The following is a 16,109-nucleotide window of genomic DNA, read 5'->3' on the forward strand; positions in this document are numbered from 1 at the left end:
CTGACCAATCAGAGAAGACTGTGCTTTTCAGAAAGGTGGGCTTTAAAGAGCCAGGAACTAAAAGCGAGTGTTTCAGGCAGAGGGTGAAAAGAAGTGCTGTGGAAATGTACAGTATGATAAAAATGTGTTTTATGAACTTTAAATCATGTAAATGCATTCTAGCAGAGCCCAAGCATAATATGGGCACTTTAAGATTAGTCTTCACTGGAATAATGGGGTCTAGGCCAAACTGAAGGCGTTCAAGAAGGCATAGCTTTCTCCTGGCATGCGCTCAACCAATATTCATCCATCAGACTACAAGATGGTGAAGCGTGATTCATTGCACCAGAGAATGCCTTTCCACTTCCCTAGAGTCCAATGGCGGCGCACTTTACACCATTCCCGCCAAAGCTTCACATTATGCATGGTAATGTGAGCCCTACTGATAAGAAAGAAAAAAAAAAAACAGCCTAAAATCAGACTCAGCTGGCTTGTTATTCTCAGCTAGTCCCCAAAACCACTCTAAAACTAGCAAAACAGACCATCGTAACCAGGTTGGGAGTCCAGAAAGAGCAGGAAGTCCTGCTTGCAGCAGATCAGCCATAGAAACCCAGCTCATCTATGCAAACAAATCTATGCCGTCTGGAACTCAGGAGTGAGTGTTGATTTTTACGCACACAGCGGTCCTGTGGTCGAGCTGTTGCTACCTAGACATTTCCATTTCACAATAACAGAACTTGCGGTTGACCACGGAAGGTCTGATTTGTTTGGAAAGGTGGCATCCTATGAGTGTCACTTTGGTGCACCCCGTTCAAGTCTGAATGCTTGACTAAGGAGTTTGCAGTAGCTGCACGTTTGATTTCATGCACCTGTTAGAAATGGATGTAACTGAAATAGCCGAAAGCATTAACTGAAAGCAGGTGTTCACATTAATTTGGCAATGTAATGCATGTATGTACATCCTGACTTGCAAGCCAATGGCCAAGCTTTCATATCTGGGTCAATAAGCCAGCGAGTGTAAAAAAAAAAAAAAAAAATTCTATAAAAAAATTCTGTTTGATTGCATGTACCAAGCTTTTAGAAATGTACTCTTTGTATTCATGTTGCTTTCAACAGTTTTTGGACATTTTCTATACCATTTTTAACAAAAGTTTAAATTTAGTGACAAGTAATAAATAAATATATATATTTTTAAATAGATAAAACTTAATAATAATAAAACAAAAATATTTAAAATCAATTTTCGAGATAAATTCTTTTTTTTACACATATCATGAATTATCGGAAATAATTTTTTCACAAACTAATTAGTCAATGTACTTTCCAAAGTTTTGGTACTATATATTATCTACAGTAGTAAACATTTGAAGTGGATCAAAACCTTTCCTCAAAGTTATACATGAGTTTCGAACAATACCCGTTCTTGTCTTTGGACACTGTCTTAATTTGTCTTACTTTGGACATACATATATATATATATTGGTATTTGTTTTGTTTTTTCTAACAAAAAATAAAATAAAAATAAAAAGATTACATTCTACATAATTAACCCCCATCACACTCCTAAAAAATTCAATACATTTTTATTCCGAATGTAAAATCATGTTGAACAGTTGGTTTAAACTTGTAAGCATTATTAATGTATTAAAAATAAAAACATTTTGTTAAAAAAGGGCGTTTCTGGCTCTTGCGTTCTACTGCGTCATGACGTCTGGGATGAGCAGACAAAATGAAGAGTGCTTGCATTAACTTACTGAAAGAGAATCTCATAGCTCTTGCAAAGAGGGAAAGACAGAAGTGCAAATGAAAAAGAGAGCGAGACGAGAAGCGAAAGACTGACAGATTAAAGACAGAGGACCGTTTAAGCTGATTAGTCTTATTCTGCTTGATGAGCCGAGCTGCAACTGCAACCTTCTGCATTCATCTGGCCAATAGTCTCTTCGACAAGTCGTAGAGCGCCAGCAACCATATCAAAAATCGAGCCCTGATGAGCAAAAGACACACGCGTCACCTCTGAATGAAGCCATTGGATGCTGATAGCTAGATCCAATCAAACGCATTTAGTCGACTCCCACTCGAATTCGAAAAAGGAGTTGAAACTCTAAAGCTGGGGTTGAATGCGCGCCCTGATCAATTCATAAAGCCATGCATGAGAGTGTTGAGTGACAGCAAAGCATTCTGGCTCATCAGAACTCTTTGTGTCACTTCCTCTGCTCTCTGCCATCTGTGCTGTTTTTGTGTTTGAAAGCTGAACTAGAATCAGCAGGGCACACTTCAGTTGGGTTCGACTCAAAGCATGACAGCTTTCTAATGAGGACAAGATGTGCATACAACAGCCGCCTGAAATCTCTCTCGTTTGTCAGGTTGACTTCATCCGAGGCAGATTGTATCGTACGTTAATTTGCCCTGCAGAGAGAACAGTCGACTGACGCAAGCCTGCTGAGGAGAGAGACACTGTCACTTTAGACTTTAAAAGGTTGAGCTTAACTGTTACAGTGGACCACATCCTCAGTCACATAAACAAACCAGGCTGACCTGTACATGCTGGTTTAAACCGCATGTTGTGCAATAGGAGATGTTGCAACCAAGCACACCTTTGATGCGCATTGAAAGTTGAGGAAAGATGCTTACAACATGCAGATAATCACGGTTATGTTCCATATCCTTGGCCCTGTGTTTAATCTTTCGCCGCCACTGATGAGATTTTCCATCACTTATGACCAGCCGCGGCGCTAACATTGGGCCCGCTAACGATTGGGATCCATTCCATTCTAAACAAACAACGCAGTTTACATGCTTCGTCCTTGTTACATTATTCATTAAGATAGTAATTATTAAATGCACGCATAATTATCAGTGAACTTGATAAATGTTGCAGATATGTTTTACATGCATGCACAAACAAATGCCTTTCAACTTAGTGTGCAAAATTCAGAATAAAATGAATGTGCAGCAATTTGTACAAATAGAGAGTCTGTAGGCCTACTATATGTGTTGTAGCCATTAAATAAGCTCATTTAGTTTCATATTTGTTAAAATATTATAATGTTATTTTTTCATTTATGTTGATTATGAAAAGTTACGAGTAAGATAGGATACGCAATATTGAGAGACATGGAGCGGGTCAGACATGATTTTGACCACTTAATTAAGGTTTGTTTTGTAGAAAGCCTTTTTTTAAGTGAATTTCGTTTTGTATAAATTGTATCTTAATTTTAATAAATTTTTTATCAACCAATTGCCTGGATTTAATCAATAAGAAGCAAATATAGCAGACAACATAATCATGGAGGCGCCTGCGCGGTCACTTGCATTGCTCGTGAACAGGAGCGCTCATCCTAACTTAACGAAACTCAGCATATGCCTCACAGACATGAAATATATCTTAAGAAAGCTTGAAATGTCTTTTTAACAATTTAAAACGAAAAGAAATAGGCTACTCTCTGGTTATGTAATCCATGATGTGCATTTCTCTCTATAGGCGCGTTCACTACGGAGATGGCGATCGTCAACTTCATCTTTACAGCTGTTGTTGCTGTTAATAAACTAAAAATAATATAGACCTATAATTTTATTAAACAATAAATTAAATGAAACTGTAATTGTATTAAAAAAAGCTACAAAAAATTCCTGTAATTTTTTTTTTAAAACCTATGCTAATTAAGCATTAAATTCAGGTAGGCTACTGAGTCCTCACTGTCCTCAGTGCCGCAGAAAAGCGCTGAAACGGAGATGAAGGGGAACCCGTTTTTTTGGGCTTATTTTAACTGGCCCATCCAGTTTTCTGGGGGCCCACCTACAATCAAAATCCTGGCGCCGCTAGTGCTTATGACACAACGTTTCCTCGACTTTTTTCAGCCAATGCATGTTTTTACTGTTATAAGGCAGGGGGCGCTATTACACGTCTTCAAAAACATGCGAAGAAGACGCAGAAACAAGCGATAGAAGCATTTAACGCACATGAAATCTAACACGATCATCAAACAGTAAACTACATATAAATCAAAACTGCCTATGAAATGTCGACCCATGAAGTGGTATAGGACTGTAAAGCTTTTGGGGTGTTGATGGACTCGATCTACTCCATCCATATATCGTTTTCACATATATTTAAACATCGTACTAACTCCTAACTTTAGGACCGTATGAACAAATTGCTGCATTTGCCTTTTTCCTAATTCTTTAATATTCAACTAAACACTGTTCAAAAAGCTGACAAAAACAACATTAGTGTGGTATAAGGCAATAAAATAGTATTATATGAAAGAAAATAAAGCACTGTCAAATATCAGTCTGTTTTTTTGTGTGTGTTTTTTTTTTGGCTTCTTGTTTTGAACTTTGATATTTTAAATGTCATCGATTAGAGCTCCATTTTGTGGCATCTGCCATACATAAAGCTTCATATATTACATGTTAAGTGCAAGCAAAATACATTATGCAACAGCAAACATCAACCATTTGAAGAACTTCACACCCCATTTTGGCTTGATTCTTGATGCAGATAAAGATGTTTGAAATTCAGGTTGCTCACAGACAACAAGAATGATTAACCAGTCCATCAGGAGTGTGTGAACTGATCTACACAGGGAGAAATGCAACAGGCTGCCTCTGCATTTCAATGGTGGGTGATAATGATTTAACAGAATCGGTGGGGAGTTTCACAGGGTGCTTTGTTTTTACACGGGCACACATTTACACATCAAATCTGCAAGGCACTGCACACGCTGCTAACATATTAAATGTTTTAAAGGTGCGTGCAAGTAACTTTTACATTTTCAAGATTAGGGGCTCTATTTTAGCGATCTAGGCGCATGGTCTAAATTTTCTAAATCACCCTGTCTTGAAGGGTTTATACATTTTCTCTAAAAATCAGCTTGTCTATGGAGAAGCTTTTACTTTTGGAAGAGGAAGAATAGATAGGACATTTTTTTAACCTATTCATCTTGCACCACAGATATGACTAACGCTTTCGAACGCAAGTCCTTCCCTAGTTGTGCTTACAACCTTTTTAGATTCTATCACGCTGAAGTCATTTGCTTGTGGGGGTTATATTTCATGCAAGCCTGTGATAAGTAGCTTTAGGAAGAGAATGCTTTGTCCTGGAACCGCGTCTAAAGTAGATGTGCTACAAAGACAGTGCTTCCCCTTTCTAATTATGACCAAGCAGCACAGAGCACTTTTAATCAAACATGGTGCCATGTGACCAAACAGGAGCTCATCCAATCGCATGCGTCATCCTTAATACGATGACATCACCTGTGCGGGTGCCCTCAAATGTCAAAAACAGATGACCGTTTTAATGATCAATTTCCATAATAACTGCTCATCATCTCCAAGCGTAATCGACTAATAGATCTGGACAAACCCCTTGAGCACTGGAGCATTAGGACACAGAGAACATTGGGAATTTCTGTCCATTTCAATAAACAATTTTCTCGGAAGTGATATGGAGGTTATAAGGGTCATTTCAGATATCAATCGATACCAGTGTGGCATCATCATCATATTGCATCCAAAAGCCTTTGTATCCTAGGGCTGGACAATTTGGCTGGCTATTTTACGGCTTTAAAAAAAATAAGTTAATGGTAATAACTAATGAAAATGCATAAATACGAGGCGTCTTCCAAAGAATCCTCATAATGTTTGTTTGACTACTGAAACACACATAGGCAAATATCTGACCAAAAATGTATGAATGTCCAAATGAAATAGAAATAACGTCAGCATCATTTACACGAGAACATCAGCAAAATAATTTTTTCACGATTACTTCCATAAACCGATTAATCTTTCAGCATTCATGAGACAAACATGATATAGATGTTCATTTCATTTGTTTAATATCAACGTGTTCTTAACCAGTCTACATAATTAGTCAGCGTACTTTGCAAATTTGGAAGACTACAGACACATGCCTAAGACTTAAATTAATGTCACCCAGTCGTAAATTAGCTTCTAAAAAAGGCAGCAAGACACAATAGAGGTTTTGAGAGACAGTGAGAAAAGACCTTATTTTGACATTGAGTTCTCTTGGGTTCGAACTTCTTCAAGCCCCAATTGTCATATATATAATAAAAGGCACTTTATATATGTGACCCTGGATCACAAAACCAGTCACAAGTCGAACGGGTATATTTGTGGCGATAGCCAACAATACATTGTATGGGTCAAAATGATTGATTCTTATTTTATGCCAAAAATCATTAGGATATTAAATAAAGATCATGTTCCATGATAGATATTTTATAAATTTCCTATCGTAAATATATAAAAAAATATTTTTGTGAGTAAATGCAGCACAATCGCAAACTTAAATGGACAACTTTAAAGGAGATTTTCTCAATGTTTCGATTTTTTTGCACCCTCAGATTCCAGATTTTCAAATAGTTGTATCTTGGTCAAATACTGTCCTATCCTAACAAACCATACATCAATGGAAAGCATATTTATCAGCTTTCAGATGATGTATAAATCTCAATTTAAAAAAATGTACCCATGTGACTGGTTTTGTGGTCCAGGGTCACATATAATAAAAGGGACTCAAACTTATTTGAGTCAGAAGATCACTATCAGTGGAATTTGATTTCCTCTGATGAAAACACACTTTAATTTAGTACTCTAAAAAACAGCAGACACGAACCCCCAAACACGTCCCACTCATTTCCCCTCCTCATGAGACCCCGGGCTGAACATTTCCTGTAGGTGCCATCAGAGGAAGTCTGGAACATGCTACTGCTGCTGTTGAGCTTTCAGCTTATAACACAAACAGGTAGCTCTAGCTCCACAGGACATGCTGAAGGCCAGGCTATTTACTATATAAAGATCCTCCATCTCGACTGTAATTTCCTGGCCAAAGAGAGGTCAGAAAAAGTGTGTCAAATAAGAGGCTTAAATAAAGGAAGCCATAAACCATTGTGGATAAATTATGTAATTTATATCTCAAACTAAGTAAGCTAGCGACATGAAGGAAACAATCGTCATCCTACTGTTTTATCGCCCAGCAGGAGTTATGATATGAATGTTATAGATATGGCATCTTGGTCCTGGGTTCTTTCCTCAATGTAAATAAATTGTTCGTAGCAGAAATGTTGCGAAAAATTTCAAGTTCAATACTTATTTAAAAATATTTTGGGTTCAATACAATATTTAATAATCAAAAAGAATTTGTGCTCACCCCCATGTGGATTTGGGATATTGCATAAAAAAAAAATGCTGGATGGACATAGCAAGATGCACATAAATTAAAAATAAATAATTTGAGGTGGATGTTTTTATCCAATAAGAAGACATATAGCGCCGTTGCTCTTCAGGCGACCCGAGTTCGAATCTCGTCCCCTTCTCTCCCACTTCACTTCTTGTCTATACTGTCCTATTATAATAAAGGCAAAAACACCAAATATAAATCTTTTTTTAATTTTTTTATTAAGAAGACATGCGCATGAACTACGATAGAAACTCGATGCGCAAACAAAAAAACACTCACATGACTTTTCCCGCAGCAGTGGATTGGATAACTGCACTAACCAGCGGACCAATCACATCACAGCATCTCAAATGTTGGCTTGATCATTCTGAAACGCCCGAGCTAAAATCTGTAATCAGAATGATTTGGTTTAATTCCTTTCCTTCCCAGAAGCGTCTCACATGATTGCGTTCCCAAACACTAGAATCCAAACGCAAGATAACATGACAGCGTTTATTTCGTTTCGTTTGCGCGCTCTGAGGCGCAAGTCATTTCTGATGGAGGAAAATAGCAATTTCTATTTTTATTGCAGATCTTTTGCACCAACTTCCAGAAGTTATTATTTTGTTCTCTTGAACACATGGGATGGAAACTATGCTTTATTCGCGAATGTTTTATGCGATATTCCAATTTTGTGCATGAGTTAAATTCATAATTTTCGATGGAAACATAGCTTATTTTTAAGGACTTACAGCATTGTGTTATCACGACAACAAATTATTAAAATGAGATCTAACTTTTTAAAATGTGATAAAACGTTAGTGAGTGATTTTCAAACAAAAATCATGTCAACACTCACTTTACATCTTGTGGCTATACTGCTGTCCCAGTGAGTATTTACAACATTTAAAGGGTCACTACACCCAAAAAAATGACATTTCTGTCATCAATTACTCACCCTCATGTCGTTCCGAACCCATAAGACTTTCATTCACAAACAAAGATATTTTTATTGAAATCTGAGAGCTTTCTCTCCCTCCATTGAAACTCTAATGCTTCAAAATGTTCATAAAGAGATCGTAAAAGAAATCCGTATGAATTGAGTGGTTTAATCCAAGTCTTCTGAAGAGACACTGATCAGCGAATGTACATAAAGCACTCAAATTTGATAAAGCGAAGCTCAAGCATGCTTGCTTGATGCCAATGAACTTGGATTAAACTGCTCTATTTATATGGATTCATTTTAAGATCTCTGTATTAAATCAAGAGTTTTGGGTGAATAGACTTTCAATGAAGGGACAGAAACTCTCAGATTACATTAAAAATATCCTCATTTGTGTTCCGAAGGAGAACGAAAGTCTTTTTTTTTTTTTTTATGTGGGTGAACTATCCCTTTAAGGATTGGCCCCATTCACTTGCAATGCAAGTGTCTCGCTGCAACCAAGATTTTTGATTTTGTTTAAAGAAAAGTGGAAATACATGTTTGTATTGGTGATCAACATTATGCCTTACATGCTGTCTATTAAGTTGTGCAAATCCTGGAATATTCATTTACGGTAAGGGGTTTGTTCAAATCTCTAGAAAGCACCACAAGCTGAAGAAACTGAGCATTGCTGAAGTCCCAGGCATGGAATAGTAATCTATACAGGCTCATTAACTCATCCCGAGAGGATTGAGCTGAGCGTCTCCCAGCACTCAAAAGGACATCCAGCTGTCTGCAATTTGGGTATTGAGAGCAAATCCAATGTGTGTCAGATGATGTGGAACAAGGAGAATGCCTGTTTGAGCGTTGGTTTTGTCCGTCAAAGCAGGAACTGGGAGGTGTTCGCCGCTGACCTCGGAGGGCAAGGACTTCCCAGCGCTCCTCTGCAAAACAACAGCACAGGCGGCAGCTGACCCCCACCCAGACACACAAACAACCTCAAACGCACATGAAGTACACTTTCCAGACGACGTTTGGAGTAGGGAGAGAACGCACTGCAGTCACCTTCCCCTGATATGATCATGCAGGAATGTAGCGATGGATTATGCAAACAGACATGTTTGGGAGATGATGTCAGATCAGGACCAGGAGAATGGGTGGTACCAACTACTGCTTTAGCTGCCGAAACGCTCATGTTACACAAGCAGTTGAGATATTCTCACCTCTTTCTGCTCAGGCGCTTTTAATGTCTACGAATGATCCACAGATTCAAATGAGAGCGGACACAGAGGAAGCCAATGGCAGTTGTAGGAAAAGGAAATGAGAAGCTGTGGTGGGAAATGCCAGAATTGTCCATTTCCGACCTTCGGTTTTATTGTAGTCAGTAGTGACACAGCCTTTGGCACAGCTTCACAGGTTAGACAGGCAAGTGGGACAATCTTACATATTAAATATACGTGGGCGAATATCACAAAAAGTACTGTCAAGTACGTACATGTCCGAGGCATATTTCACCTAAAAACCTAGTGTTTTGAAAATTAGGTCTATTTTTTGGATTATATTAGGATAATTTGATCTCATTTCTGTATTGAAAAGAATTAAAAAGTTATTTTAAAATTAATTTAATTAAAAAAAGAATCATTTATACTTAAAAAAAACAATACTTTTATGTATATTCAGTGCTGGGAAGATTACAAATTGTAGTCTGTTACTGATTTCAAATTACATGAGGAAAATTGTTGTTAGTAAGGTAATCTAGATAATGTATTCTGACTACTTTTTAATTACTTTTAGATTACGTTTGACCTAACACATTTAAAATCTCAGTAAATATTTTAGGTCAAGTTTTCCAGGTTTGAAATATTTTTGTCCAGACCTTTATTCCTGATCAATAATTAGTGAAGGTCACTGCATATGATAAAGACAGTGTTTCACAGCTATATATCAGCAGTGTTTAGTAACTTGCATAATTATTCATCTCATACATGGTTTAAATGAGAGATGCTTTTGTTTGTACATGACATTTACATGGCCATTCTATATTGGGAATACAATCAAAGCTAAACAGTATGACACACTTAAAAGAGTAAAAATAAGAATTAGGGAGAATCAAAAAATAATGAATAATTTACTGTCATTTTGTGAATAATATTTAATGACGTAATCCATAAAAAAGTAAATGTAATCTGATTATGAGCATTTTAAAATGTAATATAATCGATATTAAAAGTACTACAATTTTGGAATCTGATTACATGTACACGCACTCTATATTATATTTAATTTACAAAACAAAGAATTAAAAAGTCCTGACACTGCAAATTAATTGTCAATTGAAATGAATGTCAGAATGCAAAATATAATTTTTCTTTTCTTTTCTTTTCTTTTCTTTTTTGTGGTTAAACATTTTGTGTGTTTTTTTCCTATTGATTTTGTGGTTAAATATGACCTGGACATGTTTTCATGAGATTCACTTGGTATGCAGTATTCCCATCATGAATTAAGAGGCTATTTAGGACCATAAAATACGGAATGTTCCATCTGATAAAAGAAGAAGGGAGCTGAGACTGATATTGCTGTTCATTAACTCATTTGCTTTCATGCTCTCTCTAATGCAAGCACCAGTATCATGCTCTCCAGATATATAAACAGAGATATCATTATCTCAGTCATACTTTTATTGCAAATACATACTTCGATAAAAAAAATTAAATGAAGAAAAATATCATAAAAAACACAAGGGCAAATATAGGTTGCTCTACCAAAAAGGTCATAAAAGCTATCAGCAAACTTACTACATCAGTTTTCAACTGTTGCTAGTAGGCTGTAACTGCCCAGGGTGTTTGCCATGTGTATTTGCATACTATTTACATGACAGGATTGACGTTAAGGAGATACCCTCTAAAGCGTGTATTTACCTGTTCCACTTTAAGGACAGCTGAACTTGCACAGAAAGCACGGAAAGCTTGTTTTTTTTACTATGTGAAAACAGAATATTTATTTGAAATTGAGGTAAACAAGTTTGAAGAATGGAATAGCAAGAAAAATCTAAAAGAACGGAATAAGGAAATTCTAAGTCTCACAATCACTATTGCAAATGCACTAGTCAAATTCCCTTTGTAATGCATTTTGCCTTGTGGATTCAAAAGAACCCAAGGAACGTATAGGCCAGCGACAAATTATATGAGTTGAACTCTTCATCAATCCAAAAGCATGTGGAAGAATTTAAACCAATCAATCATTAACCACCAGCTCTAACTGTCCAGTTCTTTTTCTCCTAAAAAAAAAAAACACCTTACAAGAGGAATGCTGAAATACTCAGCTGCTTAAAATATCTCTCTACATGAGGATGTCAGTAATGTCAGATGACAGAAATTCAGTGCTCTTAATGGCTGTCATTGTCCAGCACCAGCATCTTTAAGTGGAAGGAATTAGTCCTTTTGGCACAGGCTTTTCCCTGTCCAGCTGATTGGAGAATGTCTACAGAATGTCCATGCCTGGCTTTTTTGGCCTTTTGCTATGTGGACAAGACATTTTTGGATGCAAGACCTCAAGATCAAGATGTCCAGACAAAAAGGAATAGGTCAGCCAAAAGTGAAAACTCTGTCATTATTTACTGCTGTTTTTTTTAATTTTTTTATTAAAGACAAAAATAGAAATATTTTTTAGATGGTTACGCAACTCTTGATAAACAACAACAGAAATAAAGCACCATCAAATATTTCACATTCTTACCAATTATTCTGAAAAATAATCATGTTTGCAACCCAGGTTCATTGGAAATACGTACCTGTGGCAACATTTATGCAAAACGATATTATGTAACTTCTTGCACGACACTGAAATGTCCAGTGAAGTGGCGCTAAAAGTGCATTTAGTGTTATCCGAAACAGATGAATGTGAATCTGTTTGTTGTACGTATTGTGGAAGTACCTACACTAAACCTAACCGATAATGTTAACAAAAGCAAACACCAGATAAAAATGCAATTGCTGATGCAACCGTGCCACTTTAGCTTGCTTCTACAAGTCTTTGGGCTCTTTCACGGAGTGTCCTGACTCTAGATTGCAAATGCTGTACCAGGTGAGCTACTGAGCAAGTTTACTACATTTACATTTTACATTTACATTTATTCATTTAGCTGACGCTTTTATCCAAAGCGACTTACAATTGTGACTAAGCGACTACAATACGTTGTATATATGTTGTATATATGTATATATACGTTGTATATATGTCAGAGGTCGCACGCCTCTGGAGCAACTGGGTTAAGTGTCTTGCTCAGGGACACATTGGTGTCTCACAGTGGATTCGAACCCGGGTCCCTCACACCAAAGGCATGTGTCTTATCCATTGCGCCACACCACCCCCACCTTACTACATCTGAAATACCAAGTGTATACATGTGAAGCTGGTCACATGATGTAAAAATGTATTAGTTTTCAAATAATTCACTACGGTAAAAGTGCTTTGAGATCATAACATACTAGTAACCGTGCAAAAATATGTCTTTATTAATAGATATTTCTGCCCCTGTAATTTTAATTTGTATGAAAATGAATAAACGTTGTAGGTGTTTTAGGCCCTGTATACATCTGGAATAAAGATGCGTTTTGGACGATCGGATCACAAGTGGACGACACTAAATACAGGTGTAAACGCGGTCTAAAACGTTTTGAGCTTGTCCACTTTCAATCACTTCCAGAGGTAGTCGAAAACGCATTAGACTGGATTGCTTTCATAGTGTAAACGCTCATGTGATCGAATGTGTTCGAACAGCCACAAAAGACCGCCTACTCTCCATCTACTGACCTGATAAGTAAACATTACGGGACACGCGCTAGCCAGACGAGATTTAAACTTTAGTCAACTGAAGATCTAAATTCGGTTATAAGACAAAAAAACACACCAAGCACGATGTTCTCTCACCATTCCTGATTTATAACACACACTCACTGTGTTCGGCTGGTCTTGCGTCTGTCAGAGCAGAAACCAAAGCTGATGCTAAATGTATGTTTTTCCGTCATCTCCGGCACGTTCATACGTAAAATACACAAGCTTATTTCATCCATTAGATGGAAAGATCTGAAAAAGCCCATATACTTATCCACCCATAGACCCTCCCCTCGAAGAAATCAGGGCAGAAGTGGTTGAAAGTGGACAAAAGAGACGGATTTGTCCCCTTCGTCTACTTGTGATCCGATCATCCAAAACGCATCTTAATACCAGGTGTAAACTGGGCCTAACTGCAGCCAGTGTTCATTTCAGCAGGAAACTGCAGTGAATTGTACGTACATGTTATTTTTTGGAGTTTTTTTCAATGAGCCTATGTTGAATTTTTAAGCGAACTATTCCTTTAACAGTGTTTTTTTGATTCAAGGAGTAACCTTCACTTATAAGGTAAACATGTGTCTGCTTTTCCTCTTCCCAGCCCCAGCTGCCCACTTATTTTGACATGAGCAGTTCCTGTACAGCTCCACATAAGACAGGGCTGCTTTATGTGGAAGACAATGAGGAAATGACCTAGCATGTGTGCATCTGAGGACATGCAGATACGGGCTCTCCCAATGAAACCGAGAGAGAAGGAAGGAGAAAGAGAGAGCGGGAGAATGAGATGACATCATGGCAAAGTTAGGTAGGAGGATGGAGAAGTCCTGTAATGCAACACTGTAGATAAACATGAGACAGCTGTATTTATGAGATCTAAAACCGTAGGCCTTCACAGCTTTTGTGCGGGACGCATTATCTGCTCTGGCAAACCGGAAAGCAACAGTCCCCAACGTTCAGGCACCAAAGAAAGATGTAAGGCCTCCACATGTCCAACGGTCCAAGGTCCCGTTTACAATAATCCAGCAACTGGCTTCTAGCAAACTCACATCAGATGAAAGAGGGGGAGTAAACAGTTTCTGCCCTTTTAATAGGAACAGTTGCGTAGACAGCTGTCCAAAACAGAATTAGGAGACAGACGGTGTCTCCGTGGTGTCTTCAAACCCCATTGTGCTCAGCTTCTTTAGTTCAATTAAGTCCAGATTATATTAGTCATAATCTTATTATAAAGCAGGTATTATTGGTGGTCATCTGAAATAATAAATGTGTGTGGTTGTGTGTTTTAATGATAGTACATGTACTAGTTTGTCTGTTTTACATGACAGATGTTAGTGCAAAACAGGCTGCACCTGCTAAGGTTGGGACAACAATAAAGACTACATTGACCAGGGCTGCGTTTACCAAAAGCATCATGAGCCTAAGTGGATCATAGAGACCATTTGTGGAAGTGGTTCTACGATCGACTTAGGCTTACAATGCTTTTGGGAAACGCAGCCCAGGCCGATTAATATTTGGCCAATTTGAAATGATATGCATTGGCAAATAATCAAGTCCTGACTGATATACAGTATCTATTGTGTACAGTATCTATCTATCTATACAGTGTCTATTATCAGCAACAGCAACTAAACATGATGCCGGCATGACCAATAAACAGCAGTTAGTTCCTCCTTGTGTCAATTCTGAAATGTAATGACTGCGCAATTTGATTTCAATACTTTTTATGTACTGATGTTGTGTAAAATAAGTATTTATTCGATTTTTAGCGATTTTGTGTTTCACTTGTCATCATTAAAAATGCACTCAGTAAATTGTGTTAACGTTCAAATAGCTAGATTCGTCTCAAAGTGTTTTGGACTACACTGCCACCTATTGGTCTGGATGCATGAAGTTTAGTCTGTTTAGCAATTGCTATGTTTACTAACTGCTGCAGTTTCATACCACACTTTTGTTTTGTTCCTTTTCATCTTATACTAGACATTAATGTCATGCTTTGTAAAACATGAGTACTGACTATTAAGAGCATTATAAAGGAAAACATTTTGTCAATTGCATGACATGGCATTACCCAAGACTTACGAGGAGGCGCTGCACGCCATATAGAAGGCTTCCTTTTTTTGTTTTAGAAGTGGTGAAATGCTGATAATTTATTTTCTTTGTGTACCATTACCAATAATTTACTGACTGCACCTTTAATTTGTGTAATGTATAAATCAGCTTTATATCTGCCGCCCTGTTCCAGATACTGAAATCATAATCTGCATTAATAATCAATATCAGTTGGCCGCATTTTGATTATAGTAATTGTGAACAAATGTCAAAATCTCAAATGCCATCATTATATGACTATATGACAATATAGTGGCAATCAGAGAACCTGCTTTATTATTGCACCCTGCTCTATTATATGACATTTAGATGATCAAAAAGTTACAATTAAATTAAAAATAAAGCTTGGACCAGTCTGTTTTGTAGGTTTTAAAGGGGTTGGGGCACTTGATAGCTGTCCGACCAGTTAAATGCATGCTTAACCAAGCAATTAGACCACCTAGTCCAGCCTAAACCAGCTAAGACCAGCAAACCATCTAAGGCTGGTTCTGTTTACCAACAAAATTGTCATAAAAACACAGTGAAGTGCATTTTGTTGACTTGTAAACTAATGTTCACCATTGATATTTATTTAATGAGGACGAATAGATTGCAATCAGAGAGTTGGTTAATAAAAGTTAAGTTTTCTGCATCACTGTTACTGTACATATATAAAGCACAACATTCTGACATAAGAACATAGCTCCGCAAACACTTACATATCTCCGCAGCTTCTTCTCGGGTGGCGACTTTCTCAACCATCCCTGACAGATGATTTCCCCTCCGCTCATTTTACAAAAAGAAAAGGGAAAAACACAAGCACAACAGTAATATCACTCTGAAGTCCTCAGATGATGCGGGTCCATCTATGTTGAACGCGTGTCGAACTGTGGAGTGGATGTAAATCTGCAGCGCTGCGGCGCGTCATTTAGTGATGATGGGACGCGCGTCCTCTGAGCTCAGCCGGACTCACTGTAAACACTACGCGCGAGAGAGACGCTTGACGCGAGATAACGCTCGAGTAGTACGAAGATGTAGGAAGTACTGTTGTTTGTCTGCTGTTTGTTTTCCCACTCACACACACGCACACCACGCCCACTGAACTGAAGG

The 16,109-nt window shown here is 37.6% G+C and overlaps 1 protein-coding gene across 1 annotated transcript in view; it reads right to left on the minus strand.

The window, feature by feature from the left end:
* gab2 (GRB2-associated binding protein 2) overlaps positions 1-16,096 on the minus strand; it is a 67,686-nt gene extending 51,590 nt beyond the window's left edge. Inside the window, exon 1 of the mRNA XM_084418679.1 lies at positions 15,719-16,096. Coding sequence (XP_084274805.1) covers positions 15,719-15,790 — 72 coding nt within the window. The 5' untranslated portion in view covers positions 15,791-16,096. The remainder of the gene's footprint in view (positions 1-15,718) is intronic.
* Positions 16,097-16,109: the final 13 nt, after the last annotated feature.

This window comes from Rutilus rutilus (genome assembly GCF_951802725.1).
Source record: "Rutilus rutilus genome assembly, chromosome: 9".
NCBI lineage: Eukaryota > Metazoa > Chordata > Actinopteri > Cypriniformes > Leuciscidae > Rutilus > Rutilus rutilus.